At 45.3% G+C, this 23,610-nt stretch overlaps 1 protein-coding gene across 1 annotated transcript; it reads right to left on the bottom strand.

Moving 5' to 3' along the window:
- Nucleotides 1-2,806: 2,806 nt before the first annotated feature.
- On the bottom strand, nucleotides 2,807-12,939 carry TBC1D20 (TBC1 domain family member 20). The gene is made up of 8 exons (XM_075276885.1): nucleotides 12,813-12,939; nucleotides 5,975-6,160; nucleotides 5,816-5,896; nucleotides 5,020-5,206; nucleotides 4,206-4,307; nucleotides 3,991-4,132; nucleotides 3,711-3,898; nucleotides 2,807-3,365 (listed from the first exon to the last, which is right to left on the bottom strand). Exons 1-8 carry the CDS (start codon nucleotides 12,841-12,843, stop codon nucleotides 3,110-3,112), a joined length of 1,173 nt encoding a protein of 390 aa, XP_075132986.1. The 5' UTR covers nucleotides 12,844-12,939; the 3' UTR covers nucleotides 2,807-3,109.
- Nucleotides 12,940-23,610: the final 10,671 nt, after the last annotated feature.

Below are 23,610 nucleotides of genomic sequence, written 5' to 3'. Positions count from 1 at the left end.
TTTTCAGACAAAAAAAACAAAACACGTCTGATAAGATGCACAAGAGAAACTAGGGGAAAAAAAAAAATCCTAATGTGGCATTATACTATGGGTGTGGGTACTAGGAGGCTTTACACTGTGCTTGGGGGGAACTAATAGGACATTAGTGCCCCATACAGTATAATGGCCCATTATTGTGCCTACTCACAGTATGCTACTTAGTACACCCCACAGTAAATTCCCCATGAGTGCTCCCACATTTAATTAATGTTAGCAGTGGCATCTCCCACCTACTGTCCCTAAAAGGCAGCAAGGATTGCCAATCGTCCCTGCTGAATGCGCAATGTGTGATCCGGCCTCTAGTGCAAGGTATCGGGGCTTGGGGACAGCAGGCAGGAGTTGCACCCGCTGTTATATTGAATGTGCCACAGTCCACCAGTTGAGCATCCCTTACATATACTAAAGCACTGAGGATAATAAAAACATATGTATATATTTTTGAGAGCACTAGGATGTGGCATTAAAAGAGTTAAGTGTTTAGTGAAATGCAAGATATGCCAAATCAGATCTGGTCTGACCCATTTATGCTATCTGTCTAGTACACCCCATTAGTAAATTTGAGCCAATATATCAGCCTTACCTGAATATGTGAAGCCATTTACTGGCAGGCAGATTCGTAAACACAATCTATCTTGCAGGTCACCTTTATCTAAACTCTGGCTGGACCAGATGACAAGTATTTTCCTATTGTGCTAAAGTCCTTACTGAAAACCCAGGCACAGGCAGGAACATACTGCAATTTATAGCATTCCTCTCATTATTGATTTGTTTAATGGAAAAATTCCCTGATATGTTTGCAATAGCCAACATGAGAGATCTGACTGGTGCAGCAGAAGTCTAAGGCTACGCCCATACATGAACATTATTTTCCACTTACTGTAAGTCCTGCAGCTTTCTAATACAACTCACCTTTTCTGATCTCTGTTCTCAGCTCTCAGACTTCTCCAGTGTAGATAATCCTCTGGACTCCAGACTGCTCTCCTTTACCTGCATTTACACAAACTATCTGTATTGAGAGACTGTGCTGCTGCATTTCCTTACAGCCTGCTTAACTGTACAGGGAAACAACCCTGGACCTGCACAACTAAGCAAATTAGTCATTTGGAAACCACTCAGCTTTCCAAAGCACAGTGAGAAAATCCGTTGGCCACTTTCAGACCAATAGTGAGACAAAATGTTATTGCTTGTATAATAAGTTGTACAATCTTTCAACATACTTTCTATATCAATTCCTCATGATTTTCTAGATCTCTGCTTACTGTCATTCATTTTTCTTACTCCCAGTGGATAAAAGTCGGTCATGTGATATACAGTCAATGGTCATGTGATGGACACACAGGTACACAGCCCATTACTAGGCAGATTACTGTGCTGTGACTAGAACAAACTGTGCACCTGTATGTACATCACATGACCATGGACTGATTCATAACCACTGGCAGCAAGCAGAGATATATAGAACTGCAAGGAATTGATACACAAAGTACATTGGACAGTTGTACAACTTTTGCATTATACAAACAATAACATTTATCTCTCAATATTGGCCTGAAAGTGGCCAACTTCAGCCCTTAGGCGACACATGTTGTAATAATACGGCGCAGCTGTCTGGGTCTAAAAGACAGCTGCCATACTATTGCGGTGGAAGCCTCCCTCCTGCTCAGAGTCTAAATTACAACCCATTAGATGCTGAAGTCAAACATCAATAAGGAATTTGGAGTCCCCAAAGTACTCCGCACAGCTTACATATTAACTTTTCACATACACTGTGCATTCATGTCTAGGATACTAATGCTCACTAAACCTCTAGATAAATTCTTTGAAGGGTGCAGTTTTCAAAATAAGGTCACTCTCTAGGGGATTCCACTTTTCTGGTACTTTAGAGACTCATGCAAACATGACATGCAATCCAGATACCAAATATCTAAATTCTAAATCTTCACTCCAAAAGTCACATTGCGATCCTTCCCTTCTGTGCCCATAGTGCAGTTTATGTCCACATGTATGACACTGGTGTACCCAGGATAACGTACATATGTATTTACTGATATTTGGCAGAGCCCTAAAATGCCAGTAAAGTGGAATCCCTCGACATGTCTCCATTTTGGAAACTACACCCCGAAGGAATTTATCCAGGGGTACAGTGAGCATTGTTAACCCCCCCTAGAGGCGTCACCTCTGACACTAGTAGAGCCAAATGCACATGCGCCCAATAGTTCCGAGGCCGCAGTTGCACGCATGCGCAGTCGGCTCTACTAGTGTCAGAGCCGACAGAGGTGACGCCTCCAAAGAAAGAAGAGGAGGATCCAGCAGAAGATAGAGGCGGCGCAGGATCCTGTTCTCGAGCAGCAGTGGGGATGCCCTCATCGCATTTTCAGCGCTGGACCCGCCCCCATCGCTGCCAGAGAACTAATTTACATACCGGTAAAAAACAGTATTTCAGAGGAACGGCGCGGCGGAGATCTCATCTAAAGGTAAAAGACGAATAGCCTTTCTAAAGGCTATTCCGACATCTTATCCACAGAAAAAAGGTTTTTAATGGTAGAATCCCATTAAACTGTAACTATTTCAGTTAGTTTTTCTTGACCATGAACTTTAATAACATTTTTTTTCCACTCAGATTTCTAATACTCACAGTCGGCATATCTGCCAAGTTTAGCAGCTGTATAGAAACCAAAGATACAGTATATCCCATAGTTGTAGTAATATGGGAGCGCGGTCAGTTTTTCCAGAAACAGAATAAGTTGTAATGAAGATACTTCACGAGTGGTGTTAAATATTTATCATAAAGTGAATCATGATTATGTACAGATATACACAAGTTATTCAGATGCATCCTACAAAGGGGTACCTGTTTGCCTGCATGTTGTGCACAGTTAAAGCATATCCAGGTCCGTGTAAAGTGGTGAAATAAAGTTACATGTGCTGGGGAAAGGGAAGGGGTGTGTGGACAGGGGTGTGTGGACAGTGGTGTGCTGGACAGGACAAAGGCACAGAGGAGGTGTGATCTCCATCTTATGAAATGATCCACGTATCCTGTGTCCACAGTGCCCCTCATCACAGCTCTCAGTTATGGGAAAATCTGCAGTTCAAATTTGGGAGCCCACTCCAGGGCGCTTTTCACAACAGCAAGGGCTGCAGCACCAAGAGCCACCGTCAGTCCCATGACTGCCAGTTTCACCAGTCTGTTAGTACGAGGTTTGGTAAGGACAGCCTTGTTCCCATGCTCTGGACGGACAGCATCTCTGAAGCGTCGGCGCAGGACCATATCCGGTCGCTGCTGGGTAGATGCCAATTCAAAGTCCTTAAAGGTTGACACTGCGGTTCTGGATTAAATAAGAATGAAAAAATTAATGCACATAAAGATTATGTGTAGATGAACACTATGAAAGAATTCAATGAATAACTTGTCTTTTCCATTTACATCCAAGGCTTCTTTCCATTAGCTGCCCTTGCAAACACTTATTCTCCATGACACCTCATCTCAATGACTTTATAGCTGAGCACTAAATGGGCAACTGAAAAATCTGAATTTCCACCATGCACTGCTCTCAGGAATCAGAACAATTTGGAATACAACTCCGGATGTGAATGAATAAAACTTCTTCTCACTCCAAATCAGCACCCTCCTCCCCACAGCTCTAGTAAGCAACTCAGCCACTTGGGCTCACCTCTCTGCTTGATGCTGCTGTGCAGCTTCCCTGGAAAGTTCAGATGGGGGGAACTGAACGAAGAGGTCGCCGGCTTTGCTGATGAGGGTCTCGTATGGCAAATCTTGTGGGATCTGCGACAGAAGGTGGTGCACGGATGCCATATCGCACTCACATTCCATCACCTCTGCTTCTCTATGTAACACAATCTACAGGTGCAATCAGATTGAAAACACTGGTTACATATAATGGGGGCTACTAATAATGGTAGGTCATTATACAGCATGGTATATGTGCTTACCACAGCTGCAAAGTAGATGGGCATCAGTGGGTGACATGCTAGGAAGAAATCATACAACCTCACCACATGCCTGAAGTCTGACAGGACATGTCCAAACCATGTGATGAGCCAGCTTAGGGCAAATATGGTACCAACCTCAGCCCTGTGGAGAACACACAGTCAGTTGCTACTCCATGTGCTGTAAAACAGTATCTCACAGCACAGTATATACCCACCGAACCATGAAGTCATACAGTGCTGGATTTACCAACTCTATAATGGGCATCAAGTAGTTGAGGATGTGTTTCGTATTATCCATACTGGGGTCCATGAAGTCCCTGTAGGGAAACAAACAGAAAAGCTGAGCAATTCAAATAGGAGTGGGTAAGGCGAGAAATGGAGGTCCATCCTATGTCAAAGCATGTTGTAAGATTGTAGTGAGCCACAGTTTAGAAACCATGTTATAGAAGATGCATGGCCCTAATGCTTCCGGGAAGGAACAGGTGTAAGGACTGACTTTTATGTATAAAGGAATATTAATATGCAGTTCACCGACCTCCCTATAGATACTTCCACTTATAAATGCAGTGTCAAAGGAAAAATACTATAGGATTTATATACTTTGGCAACCAAATAAAAATGCAGAAACTTTGCAATTAGCCTTCACTAAAATGTCCCTAATGGTTTGTGTCTACAGCATATATGCCTATGGTTACAGTGTGCAGTCTTATGCTGCAGTCAGGCATTATTACACTCCTTCTAAACCCTGTTCTTCATAGCATAACTATAAAGAGGTCTGAACACAGGGTACATGGCTGAGGTGAACTCTTATGGTGATTAATCACAATTGTCACCATCGTCCATGACGAAAAGATGTCAGAATACTGGATGTCTGATCATAAAGAGTGGTGGGGATGGAATTGCACGTATATTGGAAAATATGGAGGATTAGAGCAATGAGCTTTGTAGGATGTGTGTATAATGGGATCTGTGGCATAATGCATGTAGGGATGCCAGTCGCCAAGGTGTGAGGAGCTCACACAGACCCACCTTAGGTGATGTGTGGACAGCTTATCCACCAGGAGAGTGGCTAACGGCCCTCCCACCACCAGCAGGAAAGTGACTACAATATCATGATATCCCTGGTAATAGTGCAACTGTGGGTTTCGTGCCAACACCTGCAGGATGATGTCAATCAGCTGCTCCTGCAAGTCTTCCCGCTCCTTTAAGGGCATACCTGTGAGGCAAAACCAGACGGAGCACCCCAAGTTTGAGAAAAGACAGAGACATAAACCTCAACCCAACTTCTGAGAGTAAATTCACCCCCTCCCTTCACCACACCCATCTATTAACATGCATAGTGAAGAATACCAGTCTTCAGTACAGATCATTCCTACTCAAGTAGCTGTGTAAAAATGTTAATAGCTTATGTTTGTCAATTAGCACAATTAAGTGAATAAAGAAATGAGAAATCGAAATCAAATTAATATCTGGTGTGATCATACTTTGATTTGAGCAGTCCTACATCCACATCATAATCTAGGTTGGTTCTCCAAGTGTTCCTAGAAGAACTGATGCTGTTCTGAATGACGGTCACATCAAATATTCAGAAATTTAGATTTCTCTCTTGTTCATTGATAAAAATAAACTTTTAACACTTATTTTTCTAAGCATTAGAAAAATTAGAGCGGCAGTATCTTATCCAGGCCCCGCCATAAATGTTAAGCACAGTACTGTATAAGACTGGAACTCTCCTGAAAATGAGATCCACTGGAAGAATCATGATAGTTGTAGTTTACCATCAAACAAAGTAAAATATCACCCAACAACCCCACTGACATCTCACCAGGGGGAAAGCGCCTCAGTGAGCGGCGGACATCCAGCAGCACCTGCTCATAGTCCTTATTGTTTACCCGTAGCTCAGGACCTGCAGAGAGTAGACAATCAGTCAGAGGTGACCACATCTTTATTCCACCTTGTACTGTCCACAAAGCTGCTGTCATACCTGGGGGTGGCGGTAACTCCTCGGTGCTGACATTCAGAAGTCTGGGCCAAACTTGGCATCGGATCTCATCAGTAAGGAGTCCGCCTTCACTGATTGCCATCCGCCGTAGAGTCGCCACATCTGGGGGCTCCTTACTCAAAGCCTTCTGTATGTCGCACAGCTTCCTACGCCTGCGGAATTCAATGCCTGAAACACAAGTGAGCACATCTATTAGTGAGTTTGCAAAACTTTTGTGGCATAAAGTCATTAACTGGTTGTATTTAAACACCTCTTGCATCGACAGTTGTTGCAAGTGGAGTTTTCACGCCACTCTCCTGAAAGATGTATCATTTATGTCAAATTCGTAGTGTAAATGTTTCCTGAAATCTATACGAGTACAGGCCAAGGCCCAACCAGAGGGTGCCCCTGATTCATAGTATGGTGTGCGCCTCATCTTAAATCAGGTGCATTCTATGCTGGAACAGAGATTATCAATACCGATGCTTTCCATGCCTCAATGTGATAAATATGAGCAAGAGATCCTTTCACCAGGAACCCTAGCACAAAAAAAATCCACTATGAAGAAAAACACATCGAAATGCTATTATAATGAAACACACGATAACATGTCACCCACTTGAGCCTATACATCACCCATATCAACCCCAAATTACCCACTACAAAAAAGACTTATATGGCAGATTAAGGAAACATGAAGTAGCATAATGTATAGAATGCTGTCATGAGAGGACATGAAGCATTTCTGGGGATGACATGTAATGGACTGCATGTAGCAGGGAGCATGGGGTGACGTGATGTATAGCAGTGATACATATAGAAAGAAACAGGTAGTATGTAACGTATAGCAGGGATATGTGTAGAGCTGGGTTAACTACATTAGGTAGAAGTAGTGACGTAAAGTATATTGTAGGTTAGGGTAGGTTCACACTACCATTATTCATCATCTGTCACAGGACGAGAGCAACGGATATTAAAAGACAGATGCAGAAGGAGTTGCCTCTGTCGGGTGTTCATCACCTTTCTTCCGTCTTATTTTTTAATTTTCTGAAGAAAGAAAAAGTTGTGCATGAAGGACTTTTTCCACAGTCGCAAAAGCATGTAGAAATCAAGTATCTGTCATGTAGTTTACATCAAAGTCAAAGGGAAGGGCTCCATCTGTGTTCATTAATCTGCTACCCTTAAGCTCTTAGTAACATAAGACATACTCCTTGGGTACCGGCTGTGTTATACAGCAGGCATCTGCCTAGTGGCACACCGATCGCTTTAAGTGCCTCAGTCAATTGGGTCCAAGGCACCTAAATTTCAGTGGCACATGGTTGCCATTAGATCTGACAGCGATCGGTTGTCATGACAGCCAGAAGCCTGCTGAAGGCTCATAGGCTTGACATTGCTAAGGTTTTATTACATGCTGCCATATAGCTGTAAATTTGGTATAATTATGACTGTACCAAACCACACAATATAAGTAACATGTCATTTTTACCGCACAATGAACACCGTAAAAATTAACGCAGTAAGAAAATTGTGCATGTGTTTTTCTTCCCCAATTCCACTCCATTCTGAACTTTCTTCAAGCTTCTCAGTAACGCATGTAAAAATTAAATTTGAAGTACAAATTGTCCCACAAAAATAAACACTCATATACCTCTGAACAGAAAAATAAAAAAGATAGAGCTTGTAGAAAGTAGAGATGGAAAAAATAAAACGCAAAATCAGAAAATTGCTGCTGCTTAAGGGGTTAATGTCTGTTGTCATCCTATGATAGATGACAATAACGGTTATTGTTAACTCCAGTGTGAATGTAGCCTTACATGTCATTTATAGCAGGATAAAGGGTAGCATGGCGCTATACATGATATACAGCAAGGTTAAATGCAGACAAGAGCAGGAAGTGACAATGTAAAGCAGGGGCTGATATGGAAGATAGAGCAGGGATATATGTAGCTGGAAGCAGGGGATAATATGTAAGGTATAGCAGTGACACATGTAGATGGAAGCAGGAGGCGATATGTAATGTATAGCAGGAATACATGTAGAGGGATGAAAAGGGTCATATATAAAATATACCAGGGATACATGTAAAGGGAAGCAAGTGGTAATACGTAAGATATAGCAGTGATACATGAAGAGCGAAGGCAGGGCGTGATATGTAATTTATAGCAGGGATACAGGTAGAGGGAAGCAGAGCGTGATATGTAAGGTATGGCAGGGGGTCATATATAATATATAGCAGGGATACATGTGGAGGGAAGCAAGCGGCAATATATAAAGGTATAGCAGTGATACATGTAGAGGGAAAGCAGGGGATGATATGTGATATATAGCAGGGATACATGTATAGGGAAAAAGGGGTGACGTGATATATAGCAGGGTTACATATAGATTGAAGCAGACAGTGATATGTAAGGTATGGCAGGAATAAATGTAGAGGAAAAGCAGGGGCTGATATGTAATTTATAGAATTTAGAATATATAATATGTAGCAGGGATGTAGAATATATAATATGTAGCAGGGATACATGTAGAGGGGAGCAGGGGATCATATATAATATATAGCAGGGATACATGTAGAGGGGAGCAGGGGATCATATATAATATACTAGCTGGTACCCGCGACTTCGCCTGCGGTGATTGTAGAAGTGGGTATATAGAGGCGCGGGTAAGGTTTTCGTACTGTGTATAAGGTATGGGATATGAAATGTAACTTTGTATCTTGTTGTTCAGAGAATATGTGAGACTTTTGTGTTGAAGTTAATTTGTATTTGAGCTGCTATATATACGGTGTTGTGAGAAACTTTACATAGTGACTTTGGGACAGAGGTATTTGAAGTTAACCCTTTGTCGCCGATGGCATTTTTTGATTTACGTTTTTGACTCCCCTCCTTCTAAACCCCATAACTTTTTTATTTCTCTGCTCCCAGAGTCATATGAGGTCTTAATTTTTCCTGGGACAAATTTTTCTTCATGATGCCACCATTAATTATTCTATATAATGTACTGGGAAGCAGGGAAAAAATTCAGAATGGGGTGGATTTGAAGAAAAAATGCATTTCTGCGACTTTCTTACGGGCTTTGGTTTTACGGCGTTCACTGTGCAACCAAAATGACATGTCCCCTGTATTCTGTGTTTCGTAACGATTCAGGTGATACCAAATTTATATGGTTCTATTTACATTTTGACCCCTTAAAAAAGGCAAAACTGTGTTATAAATTTTTTTTTTGAAAAGTCGCCATATTCCGACAGCCGTAACCTTGTTATACGTGCGTGTACGGGGATGTATAGGGCGTCTTTTTTTGCGGGACCGGGTGTACTTTGTAGTTCTACAATTTTCGGGAAATGTTATTGCTTTGATCACTTTTTATTCAAATTTTTATCAGAATCAAAACAGTGAAAAAATGGCGGTTTGGCACTTTTGACCATTTTTCCCGCTACGGCGTTTACCGAACAGGAAAAATATTTGTATAGCTTTGTAGAGCGGGCGATTTTGGATGCGGGGATACCTAACATGTATATGTTTCATAGATTTTAACTACTTTTATATGTGTTCTAGGGAAAGGGGGGTGATTTGAATTTTTAATCCTTTTTATTTGTTTTTATATTTTTTTTTAAACTTTTTTTTTGCATTTATTAGACCTCCTAGGGGTATTGACATGGGTGGGCGGTGTCGCGGATTGTCAGAGCGGTGGGGGTCGGCAAACATAGCTGCTCCGGAGCGTTAAAGAGAACCTCCTGGAGTATCGTTAAGGTGAGGGGCAAAGTGGTAAAGTATATGTATATGTGATTGTGTGGGGTTAGGGCTAGGCTGAAGAGGGCAATATGAATTTTGTGGCTTGCTATGGTCCAAAGTGTGTGAGATTGCAGAGATGGTGGTGTGAGTTTGGGTTTTGTGGTGGTCCTGGCACAAACGTATGTGCGCTATTGTGACGAAAAGTAGCCTATTGCGCAATCGGGTGTATTAACTATGTTTGTGGAAACTTTCAGCCAAATCGGTCGAGCGGGTTTTGTGATTGAGGAACAAACATCCAAACACACAAACATCCAAACTCACAAACTTTCACATTTATAATATTAATAGGATAGCAGGGATACATGTAGAGGGGAGCAGGGGGATCATATATAATATATAGCAGGGATACATGTAGAGGGGAGCAGGGGGATCATATATAATATATAGCAGGGATACATGTAGAGGGGAGCAGGGGATCATATATAATATATAGCAGGGATACATGTAGAGGGGAGCAGGGGATCATATATAATATATAGCAGGGATACATGTAGAGGGGAGCAGGGGATCATACATAATATATAGCAGGGATACATGTAGAGGGGAGCAGGGGATACATGTAGAGGGGAGCAGGGGATACATGTAGAGGGGAGCAGGGGGATCATATATAATATATAGCAGGGATACATGTAGAGTGGAGCAAGGGATCATACATAATATATAGCAGGGATACATGTAGAGGGGAGCAGGGGATACATGTAGAGGGGAGCAGGGGATACATGTAGAGGGGAGCAGGGGATACATGTAGAGGGGAGCAGGGGATACATGTAGAGGGGAGCAGGGGATACATGTAGAGGGGAGCAGGGGATACATGTAGAGGGGAGCAGGGGATACATGTAGAGGGGAGCAGGGGATACATGTAGAGGGGAGCAGGGGATACATGTAGAGGGGAGCAGGGGATCATATATATAATATATAGCAGGGATACATGTAGAGGGGAGCAGGGGATCATATATATAATATATAGCAGGGATACATGTAGAGGGGAGCAGGGGATCATATATATAATATATAGCAGGGATACATGTAGAGGGGAGCAGGGGTCATATATATAATATATAGCAGGGATACATGTAGAGGGGAGCAGGGGATCATATATATAATATATAGCAGGGATACATGTAGAGGGGAGCAGGGGATCATATATATAATATATAGCAGGGATACATGTAGAGGGGAGCAGGGGATCATATATATAATATATAGCAGGGATACATGTAGAGGGGAGCAGGGGATCATATATATAATATATAGCAGGGATACATGTAGAGGGGAGCAGGGGATCATATATATAATATATAGCAGGGATACATGTAGAGGGGAGCAGGGGTCATATATATAATATATAGCAGGGATACATGTAGAGGGGAGCAGGGGATCATATATATAATATATAGCAGGGATACATGTAGAGGGGAGCAGGGGATCATATATATAATATATAGCAGGGATACATGTAGAGGGGAGCAGGGGATCATATATATAATATATAGCAGGGATACATGTAGAGGGGAGCAGGGGATCATATATATAATATATAGCAGGGATACATGTAGAGGGGAGCAGGGGATCATATATATAATATATAGCAGGGATACATGTAGAGGGGAGCAGGGGATCATATATATAATATATAGCAGGGATACATGTAGAGGGGAGCAGGGGATCATATATATAATATATAGCAGGGATACATGTAGAGGGGAGCAGGGGATCATATATATAATATATAGCAGGGATACATGTAGAGGGGAGCAGGGGATCATATATATAATATATAGCAGGGATACATGTAGAGGGGAGCAGGGGATCATATATATAATATATAGCAGGGATACATGTAGAGGGGAGCAGGGGATCATATATAATATATAGCAGGGATACATGTAGAGGGGAGCAGGGGGATCATATATAATATATAGCAGGGATACATGTAGAAGGGAGCAGGGGATCATATATAATATATAGCAGGGATACATGTAGAGGGGAGCAGGGGATCATATATAATATACAGCAGGGATACATGTAGAGGGGAGCAGGGGATCATATATAATATATAGCAGGGATACATGTAGAGGGGAGCAGGGGATCATATATAATATACAGCAGGGATACATGTAGAGGGGAGCAGGGGATCATATATAATATATAGCAGGGATACATGTAGAGGGGAGCAGGGGGATCATATATAATATACAGCAGGGATACATGTAGAGGGGAGCAGGGGATCATATACAATATACAGCAGGGATACATGTAGAGGGGAGCAGGGGATCATATATAATATACAGCAGGGATACATGTAGAGGGGAGCAGGGGATCATATATAATATATAGCAGGGATACATGTAGAGGGGAGCAGGGGATCATATATAATATATAGCAGGGATACATGTAGAGGGGAGCAGGGGATCATATATATAATATATAGCAGGGATACATGTAGAGGGGAGCAGGGGGATCATATATAATATATAGCAGGGATACATGTAGAGGGGAGCAGGGGATCATATATAATATATAGCAGGGATACATGTAGAGGGGAGCAGGGGATCATATATAATATATAGCAGGGATACATGTAGAGGGGAGCAGGGGATCATATATAATATACAGCAGGGATACATGTAGAAGGGAGCAGGGGATCATATATAATATACAGCAGGGATACATGTAGAGGGGAGCAGGGGATCATATATAATATACAGCAGGGATACATGTAGAAGGGAGCATGTGATGATATGTAAGGTATGGCAGGGATACATGCAGAGAGGAGCAGGGGATGATATTTGATATATAACAGGGATACATGTAGAGGGGAGCATGTGATCATATGTAAGGTATAGCAGTGATACATGTAGTGAGGAGCAGGGGATGATATTTGATATATAACAGGGATACATATAGAGGGAAGAAGGTATGGACGCAGGGTAACGTAAAGTATAACCAGGTAACAGTGGGTGTGAGGGGTAAGAGTTGCCATGAAGTACTTCTCTTCTGCCATATGTCACCCTCCCTAACATCCCCGATTATCCAAACCAAATGGTTACCGTGTCTCCCCGATTCTGTCCTCAGGGACATGCTCGTAAATTGGGTACAGTAACCGGTCCTGTTACCGGCAAGACATCCCGAACATACTTCCGTACACTCAACTCATGACGTCATGGTCCTATAGACCTGCGCGGCAGAGTGACATCATCACATGACCGGAAAGGAGTGGTCATATCAACGCTGCAAGAGGCTAAAGCCGCGCCTCTTCTGTGGGGTGTGCGCGCCTGCGCGTGTGTTTAGATCAGGTGAACTACAGGTCCCAGAATCTCCTGCATACCCCAAGCTATAGTGCTGCTACATACAGGCAATAGAAATCATCGCTATACAGCAAAGAACGTAAAGCGAGTTCCATTTCTTTTTATGCTGTTGCCGATAGCAACCTGAATTCAGCAGAATTTATTTGTAAGGTGACCACACACATTAGATAATAGCTGAGCCAAACTTATCATTGCAGCCAAAAGTAAAGTTTGTCATGCGGAATTTAGCGATGAGCAATCATTTTAGCCAATTCTTGGCTCACTGACATGGTCTGGAAAGAATTTGGTCATCTTAAACTTTCTATACAATATCTGCCTGTCCTTGGTACATGAACCATACAAACAAAGTAAAATATTGGTCAACCCGCACAGTAAACGTCATGAAAGAAACAAAACCGCCAGAAGTAACGATTTTTGACAATATTATAGAATAAATTGTGATGAAAAAGTCATATATAGACCACAATAAAAAGCACAAACCCAGTGCCATGAACAAAAAATAAAATTATTAGACAGCATTCACACTATTGTTAGTGTCCTTGTTAGCATCCGTCAAAAAAATGTTAAAAACAGACGCTAACAGGTCCATCAAAAATCTATTATTTTGGCGGAGCTAATAACACCTCATTTACAATTACAACACAGCTTTTTTTGTTGCAGATTTTGCTTAATTTTTTTGAGCCACGGCCAGGAGTGGATTGAGCAGAAGGCAGAAGTAGAAGAACTTCCTAGATATTTCCTATTCCTTTTATAGCCATTCTTGATTTTGGCTCCAAAAAACAGCAAAATGTGCAACAGAAAGAACTGGCTTTCCACAATGTGGGGCCTCAGTTTATGATGGAAGTTCAACATTATTAAGCAGGCCGCATCTTATAGTTATATTTGCCTTGGTGGCAGCTGCCTGGCACTGATCACTGAAGGTAAGCTTCCTCCATCTTTTTTTAAATGTAGATTGTGAGCCCTATATTTAGGTATGTCTTTGTAGAATGGGAGGAAATCCAAGCAAACACAGGGAGAACATGCAAGCTTCTTGCAGATGTTGCTCCTGGGGGGATTTGAACCCAGGATTCAAGTGCTCCAAGGCTGCAGTGCTAACCACTGAGCCACCGTGTTGCCCCTTGTTAGTAAGAATTCTGACATTAGTATACACAATTTCATGGATTTAGCTTTAGCCCTACTCTTCCATTTCTACACTATGTTGCCCTCTACATCTGTTACCCTCAACACACCATACGACAATCCCGGTCTTTGTGAAAAATTTACCTGTTTGTTTCCTTAATAATTGGAACCCCTACTACCAGCACCTGTCCTCCTACCCCCCTTCTTACTGGAGCAGACATTCCCCTGGCTTTCAGAGGAAATGTCATACTGCAGCAGTGTTACCTCTGTGCTAACATTCCTCTCATCTACCAATTTAGCAAACTTGATGGGATGTGCCAGTTCAGGACTAACCTCCCTGGCACTCTTCCCTCTACTCCACTGCTTTCTAAGGCTGCGTTCACACAGGGTTTTTTGGACCAGATTTTGACGCAGAATCTGCCTCAAGAAACTCCCTCCCATTGACTTCAATGGGAGCTGCCCTTTCTTGCTGTGGATTCCACGGCTGAATCAGCTGCGGGCGTCTGCGGCATGACACTCCCTCCCGACTAGGCCCATTCTTTTGGGCCTAATCCGGAGTGGGATGCCGCAACTGTCGGAATTCCGCAACAGTCGCGGCTAGCTGCGGAAGTTGTTTTTTTGACTGGGTTCTGAGGCGGATTCCCGCGTCAAAATCTGGTCCAAAAAACCCTGTGTGAACCCAGCCTAACTGTCACCCAGCTAGCTGCTTCATGTTCCTGCACTTCCATGCTACCATCCCCCTCTGCACTTGCCCCAGCGAGTTCCTGCTCTGTGACCAACAAACTCCTTTCCAAGTTATCAATGGATTTCAGCGTTGCAATTTGCTCATTAAGCTCCATGATCTGGGCTTCCGAATGTGCAACGTGCTTACATCTTGCATAGCAGTATGCCCCCTCAAGCGTCTGCTCAAGCAGAGCATACCGTACATGTTACAAGATGCACACTGGACAGCATTGGTAAGTATGGAATACATCTTACCTGATGGGGAATATTACAGCAAAACAAAAAATGCACATAAATAAGCAGAATTCAAACTAAAAAGTTAATAAGTTTTTGTGTGTGCCGTAGTTGGGAAATAATCAAGAGCCAAACCGCCATTTTTTTCGCACTTTGGCCTCGCATAAAAATTTGAAGAAAACCCTTGCTAGACACATCTCTCAGATTTGCCTAACACTTAATCATACTGTAAATGGGGTGTGAACTAAATAATCGTCTTTAATTGTAGTCAAGATTAAATGTGATTAATTGCATTTTATATTGAGGTCAAAATTTCCCAGCCTTACTTTATTATGAGAATATTGTCACTCCTTAGGGAGAGACCACCTTGTAGGTGTGTGGAGTCTTACAAAGCCCTTTTCGCTCCACTGTGGGGGATTATGGGAAAAATAAACAAATATGTTTCCCAAGATGTAAATAGGGAAACACTGCCTAGAGGGCAGCATACAGAGGCAGTGTTTCCCTATTTACATCTTGGGAAACATATTTGCATATTCTTCCCATACAGCCTTACTTTGTCATATATCTTATCAGATGAAGGCGCTTCTATGTCCTATTATCAGCTACTCTCAATACTATTAAATAGAGATGAGCGAACACTAAAATGTTCGAGGTTCGAAATTCGATTCGAACAGCCGCTCAATGTTCGTGTGTTCGAATGGGTTTCGAACCCCATTATAGTCTATGGGGAACAGATACTCGTTAAGGGGGAAACCCAAATCCGTGTCTGGAGGGTCACCAAGTCCACTATGACACCCCAGGAAATGATGCCAACACCTCTGGAATGACACTGGGACAGCAGGGGAAGCATGTCTGGGGGCATCTAACACACCAAAGACCCTCTATTACCCCAACATCACAGCCTAACAACTACACACTTTACACACTCAATACCACATCTCTGAGAGTAGGAAAACACCTTGAAACATGTGTATTTGGCACTTGCAGTGAGGAGAGCTTGTCACCAGCAGTGAATTTGGCCCTTGTAGTAAGTTGAGGTTGGCACCAACATTTGTTTTGAAAATCAGGGTGGATTGAGCCTCTAACCAGCAGAGTTTGGGCAAATTCATGGTGGAGGGAGCCTCTAAACACCCCAGTTTGGGCAAATTCATGGTGGAGGGAGCCTCTAAAAAACCCAGTTTGGACCAATTCATGGTGGAGGGAGCCTCTAACCAGCCCAGTTTGGGCAAATTCATGGTGGAGGGAGCCTCTAAAAAACCCAGTTTGGACCAATTCATGGTGGAGGGAGCCTCTAACCAGCCCAGTTTGGACCAATTAATGGTGGAGGGAGCCGCTAAACAGCCCAGTTTGGACCAATTCATGGTGGAGGGAGCCTCTAAAAAACCCAGTTTGGACCAATTCATGGTGGAGGGAGCCTCTAAAAAACCCAGTTTGGACCAATTCATGGTGGAGGGAGCCTCTAACCAGCCCAGTTTGGACCAATTAATGGTGGAGGGAGCCTCTAACCAGCCCAGTTTGGACCAATTAATGGTGGAGGGAGCCTCTAACCAGCCCAGTTTGGGCAAATTCATGGTGGAGGGAGCCTCTAAACAGCCCAGTTTGGACCAATTCATGGTGGAGGGAGCCTCTAAAAAACCCAGTTTGGACCAATTCATGGTGGAGGGAGCCTCTAAACAGCCCAGTTTGGGCAAATTCATGGTGGAGGGAGCCTCTAACCAGCCCAGTTTGGACCAATTCATGGTGGAGGGAGCCTCTAACCAGCCCAGTTTGGGCAAATTCATGGTGGAGGGAGCCTCTAAACAGCCCAGTTTGGACCAATTCATGGTGGAGGGAGCCTCTAAAAAACCCAGTTTGGACCAATTCATGGTGGAGGGAGCCTCTAAACAGCCCAGTTTGGGCAAATTCATGGTGGAGGGAGCCTCTAACCAGCCCAGTTTGGACCAATTAATGGTGGAGGGAGCCTCTAAACAGCCAAGTTTTGGGAAATTCATGGTGGAGGGAGCCTCTAACCAGCCCAGTTTGGACCAATTCATGGTGGAGGGAGCCTCTAAACAGCCCAGTTTGGGCAAATTCATGGTGGAGGGAGCCTCTAAAAAACCCAGTTTGGACCAATTCATGGTGGAGGGAGCCTCTAACCAGCCCAGTTTGGACCAATTAATGGTGGAGGGAGCCTCTAAACAGCCAAGTTTGGACCAATTCATGGTGGAGGGAGCCTCTAAAAACCCCAGTTTGGACCAATTCATGGTGGAGGGAGCCTCTAACCAGCCCAGTTTGGGCAAATTCATGGTGGAGGGAGCCTCTAAACAGCCCAGTTTGGGCAAATTCATGGTGGAGGGAGCCTCTAACCAGCCCAGTTTGGACCAATTAATGGTGGAGGGAGCCGCTAAACAGCCCAGTTTGGACCAATTCATGGTGGAGGGAGCCTCTAAAAACCCCAGTTTGGACCAATTCATGGTGGAGGGAGCCTCTAAAAACCCCAGTTTGGACCAATTCATGGTGGAGGGAGCCTCTAAAAAACCCAGTTTGGACCAATTCATGGTGGAGGGAGCCTCTAAACAGCCCAGTTTGGGCAAATTCATGGTGGAGGGAGCCTCTAAAAACCCCAGTTTGGACCAATTCATGGTGGAGGGAGCCTCTAAAAACCCCAGTTTGGACCAATTCATGGTGGAGGGAGCCTCTAAAAACCCCAGTTTGGACCAATTCATGGTGGAGGGAGCCTCTAAAAACCCCAGTTTGGACCAATTCATGGTGGAGGGAGCCTCTAACCAGCCCAGTTTGGACCAATTCATGGTGGAGGGAGCCTCTAAAAACCCCAGTTTGGACCAATTCATGGTGGAGGGAGCCTCTAAACAGCCCAGTTTGGACCAATTCATGGTGGAGGGAGCCTCTAAAAAACCCAGTTTGGACCAATTCATGGTGGAGGGAGCCTCTAACCAGCCCAGTTTGGACCAATTAATGGTGGAGGGAGCCTCTAAACAGCCAAGTTTGGACCAATTAATGGTGGAGGGAGCCTCTAAAAACCCCAGTTTGGACCAATTCATGGTGGAGGGAGCCTCTAACCAGCCCAGTTTGGGCAAATTCATGGTGGAGGGAGCCTCTAAACAGCCCAGTTTGGGCAAATTCATGGTGGAGGGAGCCTCTAAACAGCCCAGTTTGGGCAAATTCATGGTGGAGGGAGCCTCTAAAAACCCCAGTTTGGACCAATTCATGGTGGAGGGAGCCTCTAAAAACCCCAGTTTGGACCAATTCATGGTGGAGGGAGCCTCTAAAAACCCCAGTTTGGACCAATTCATGGTGGAGGGAGCCTCTAAAAAACCCAGTTTGGACCAATTCATGGCGGAGGGAGCCTCTAAAAACCCCAGTTTGGACCAATTCATGGTGGAGGGAGCCTCTAAAAAACCCAGTTTGGACCAATTCATGGTGGAGGGAGCCTCTAACCAGCCCAGTTTGGACCAATTAATGGTGGAGGGAGCCTCTAACCAGCCCAGTTTGGACCAATTAATGGTGGAGGGAGCCTCTAACCAGCCCAGTTTGGGCAAATTCATGGTGGAGGGAGCCTCTAAACAGCCCAGTTTGGACCAATTCATGGTGGAGGGAGCCTCTAAAAAACCCAGTTTGGACCAATTCATGGTGGAGGGAGCCTCTAAACAGCCCAGTTTGGGCAAATTCATGGTGGAGGGAGCCTCTAACCAGCCCAGTTTGGACCAATTCATGGTGGAGGGAGCCTCTAACCAGCCCAGTTTGGGCAAATTCATGGTGGAGGGAGCCTCTAAACAGCCCAGTTTGGACCAATTCATGGTGGAGGGAGCCTCTAAAAAACCCAGTTTGGACCAATTCATGGTGGAGGGAGCCTCTAAAAAACCCAGTTTGGACCAATTCATGGTGGAGGGAGCCTCTAAACAGCCCAGTTTGGACCAATTCATGGTGGAGGGAGCCTCTAAAAAACCCAGTTTGGACCAATTCATGGTGGAGGGAGCCTCTAAAAACCCCAGTTTGGACCAATTCATGGTGGAGGGAGCCTCTAAAAAACCCAGTTTGGACCAATTCATGGTGGAGGGAGCCTCTAACCAGCCCAGTTTGGACCAATTAATGGTGGAGGGAGCCTCTAACCAGCCCAGTTTGGACCAATTAATGGTGGAGGGAGCCTCTAACCAGCCCAGTTTGGGCAAATTCATGGTGGAGGGAGCCTCTAAACAGCCCAATTTGGACCAATTCATGGTGGAGGGAGCCTCTAAAAAACCCAGTTTGGACCAATTCATGGTGGAGGGAGCCTCTAAACAGCCCAGTTTGGGCAAATTCATGGTGGAGGGAGCCTCTAACCAGCCCAGTTTGGACCAATTCATGGTGGAGGGAGCCTCTAACCAGCCCAGTTTGGGCAAATTCATGGTGGAGGGAGCCTCTAAACAGCCCAGTTTGGGCAAATTCATGGTGGAGGGAGCCTCTAAACAGCCCAGTTTGGGCAAATTCATGGTGGAGGGAGCCTCTAAAAACCCCAGTTTGGACCAATTCATGGTGGAGGGAGCCTCTAAAAACCCCAGTTTGGACCAATTCATGGTGGAGGGAGCCTCTAAACAGCCCAGTTTGGACCAATTCATGGTGGAGGGAGCCTCTAAAAAACCCAGTTTGGACCAATTCATGGTGGAGGGAGCCTCTAAAAACCCCAGTTTGGACCAATTCATGGTGGAGGGAGCCTCTAAAAAACCCAGTTTGGACCAATTCATGGTGGAGGGAGCCTCTAACCAGCCCAGTTTGGACCAATTAATGGTGGAGGGAGCCTCTAACCAGCCCAGTTTGGACCAATTAATGGTGGAGGGAGCCTCTAACCAGCCCAGTTTGGGCAAATTCATGGTGGAGGGAGCCTCTAAACAGCCCAGTTTGGACCAATTCATGGTGGAGGGAGCCTCTAAAAAACCCAGTTTGGACCAATTCATGGTGGAGGGAGCCTCTAAACAGCCCAGTTTGGGCAAATTCATGGTGGAGGGAGCCTCTAACCAGCCCAGTTTGGACCAATTCATGGTGGAGGGAGCCTCTAACCAGCCCAGTTTGGGCAAATTCATGGTGGAGGGAGCCTCTAAACAGCCCAGTTTGGACCAATTCATGGTGGAGGGAGCCTCTAAAAAACCCAGTTTGGACCAATTCATGGTGGAGGGAGCCTCTAAACAGCCCAGTTTGGGCAAATTCATGGTGGAGGGAGCCTCTAACCAGCCCAGTTTGGACCAATTAATGGTGGAGGGAGCCTCTAAACAGCCAAGTTTTGGGAAATTCATGGTGGAGGGAGCCTCTAACCAGCCCAGTTTGGACCAATTCATGGTGGAGGGAGCCTCTAAACAGCCCAGTTTGGGCAAATTCATGGTGGAGGGAGCCTCTAAAAAACCCAGTTTGGACCAATTCATGGTGGAGGGAGCCTCTAACCAGCCCAGTTTGGACCAATTAATGGTGGAGGGAGCCTCTAAACAGCCAAGTTTGGACCAATTCATGGTGGAGGGAGCCTCTAAAAACCCCAGTTTGGACCAATTCATGGTGGAGGGAGCCTCTAACCAGCCCAGTTTGGGCAAATTCATGGTGGAGGGAGCCTCTAAACAGCCCAGTTTGGGCAAATTCATGGTGGAGGGAGCCTCTAACCAGCCCAGTTTGGACCAATTAATGGTGGAGGGAGCCGCTAAACAGCCCAGTTTGGACCAATTCATGGTGGAGGGAGCCTCTAAAAACCCCAGTTTGGACCAATTCATGGTGGAGGGAGCCTCTAAAAAACCCAGTTTGGACCAATTCATGGTGGAGGGAGCCTCTAACCAGCCCAGTTTGGACCAATTAATGGTGGAGGGAGCCTCTAAACAGCCAAGTTTGGACCAATTAATGGTGGAGGGAGCCTCTAAAAACCCCAGTTTGGACCAATTCATGGTGGAGGGAGCCTCTAACCAGCCCAGTTTGGGCAAATTCATGGTGGAGGGAGCCTCTAAACAGCCCAGTTTGGGCAAATTCATGGTGGAGGGAGCCTCTAAACAGCCCAGTTTGGGCAAATTCATGGTGGAGGGAGCCTCTAAAAACCCCAGTTTGGACCAATTCATGGTGGAGGGAGCCTCTAAAAACCCCAGTTTGGACCAATTCATGGTGGAGGGAGCCTCTAAAAAACCCAGTTTGGACCAATTCATGGTGGAGGGAGCCTCTAACCAGCCCAGTTTGGGCAAATTCATGGTGGAGGGAGCCTCTAAACAGCCCAGTTTGGGCAAATTCATGGTGGAGGGAGCCTCTAAACAGCCCAGTTTGGGCAAATTCATGGTGGAGGGAGCCTCTAAAAACCCCAGTTTGGACCAATTCATGGTGGAGGGAGCCTCTAAAAACCCCAGTTTGGACCAATTCATGGTGGAGGGAGCCTCTAAAAAACCCAGTTTGGACCAATTCATGGTGGAGGGAGCCTCTAAACAGCCCAGTTTGGGCAAATTCATGGTGGAGGGAGCCTCTAAAAACCCCAGTTTGGACCAATTCATGGTGGAGGGAGCCTCTAAAAACCCCAGTTTGGACCAATTCATGGTGGAGGGAGCCTCTAAAAACCCCAGTTTGGACCAATTCATGGTGGAGGGAGCCTCTAAAAACCCCAGTTTGGACCAATTCATGGTGGAGGGAGCCTCTAACCAGCCCAGTTTGGACCAATTCATGGTGGAGGGAGCCTCTAAAAACCCCAGTTTGGACCAATTCATGGTGGAGGGAGCCTCTAAACAGCCCAGTTTGGACCAATTCATGGTGGAGGGAGCCTCTAAAAACCCCAATTTGGACCAATTCATGGTGGAGGGAGCCTCTAACCAGCCCAGTTTGGACCAATTCATGGTGGAGGGAGCCTCTAACTAGCCCAGTTTGGGCAAATTCATGGTGGAGGGAGCCTCTAAAAACCCCAATTTGGACCAATTCATGGTGGAGGGAGCCTCTAAACAGCCCAGTTTTGGCAAATTCATGGTGGAGGGAGCCTCTAAAAACCCCAGTTTGGACCAATTCATGGTGGAGGGAGCCTCTAACCAGCCCAGTTTGGGCAAATTCATGGTGGAGGGAGCCTCTAACCAGCAGAGTTGTGGGAAAGCAGGGTGGAGGGAGCCTCTAACCAGCAGAGTTGGTGGAAATCAGGGTGGAGGGAGCCTCTAACCAGCAGAGCTGGGGGAAATCATGTTGGAGGGAGCCTAGTATTAGCAGAATTGTGCAACGCTTATGGTGGATGAGTATGAGGATGCGGAGGAATTGGAGAGGTTGAGTACAGACATGGAGTTTCATGTTGGGGTGCTTTACACAGGTGGGCACAAAAATGAAGGCTCTATCCAGTGGTGGTTCATTTTTATCAAAGTGAGCCGGTCGGCACTCTCAGCTGACAGACGGGTGCGCTTGTCAGTGATGATGCCACCGGCTGCACTGAACACCCTCTCAGATAGGACGCTGGCGGCAGGACAGGACAGCACCTCCAAGGCATATAGGGCAAGTTCAAGCCACAGGTCCAACTTCGACACCCAATACGTGTAGGGCGCAGAGGGGTCGGAGAGGACAGGGCTGTGGTCGGAAAGGTATTCCCGCAACATGCGCCTATACTTCTCACGCCTGGTGACACTAGGACCCTCCGTGGCGGCACTTTGGCGAGGGGGTGCCATCAAGGTGTCCCAGACCTTAGACAGTGTGCCCCTCGTTTGTGTGGACCGGTGAGAACTTGGTTGCCTACTGGAGGAACTGCCCTCCCTGCCGCCAACGTCACATGCTGGAAACATCTCCATCATATTCTGCACCAATTGCCTGTGGCAAGCATTGATGCGATTGGCCCTCCCCTCTACCGGAATAAAAGACGAGATGTTGTTTTTATACCGGGGGTCAAGGATAGCAAAGATCCAGTACTGGTTGTCCTCCATGATTTTGACAATACGCTTGTCGGTTGTAAAGCACCCCAACATGAACTCAGCCATGTCTGCCACAGTGTTAGTTGGCATGACTCCTCTGGCCCCACCGGAAAGTTCAATCTCCATTTCCTCCTCATCCTCCATGTCTACCCATCCGCGCTGCAACAATGGGACGATTCGAAGTTGCCCGGAAGCCTCCTGTATCACCATCACATCATCGGACAACTCCTCCTCCTCCTCCTCCTCCTCCTCCATTAAACGCAGTGAAGCGGACAGATGTGTGGACCTACTCTCCAGCTGTGACGGATCGGATGCTATCCCTAACTCCTCTGTGTGATCTGAGTTATCCCTGATGTCAATCAGGGATTCTCTCAGAACACACAAGAGCGGGATTGTAAGGCTCACCATCGCATCCTCAGAGCTCACCCTCCTTGTGGACTCCTCAAAGACCCGTAGGATGTCACAAAGGTCTCTCATCCATGGCCACTCATGGATGTGAAACTGAGGCAGCTGACTTTGTGGCACCCTAGGGTTTTGTAGCTGGTATTCCATCAAAGGTCTCTGCTGCTCAACCACTCTATTCAACATCTGAAACGTTG

The sequence above is a fragment of the Leptodactylus fuscus genome, chromosome 6 (assembly GCF_031893055.1).
Source record: "Leptodactylus fuscus isolate aLepFus1 chromosome 6, aLepFus1.hap2, whole genome shotgun sequence".
In the NCBI taxonomy this organism is placed as follows: Eukaryota; Metazoa; Chordata; class Amphibia; order Anura; family Leptodactylidae; genus Leptodactylus; species Leptodactylus fuscus.
The sequence above is the reverse complement of the archived record's forward strand: the minus strand, read 5'-3'. Positions and strand labels throughout refer to the sequence as shown.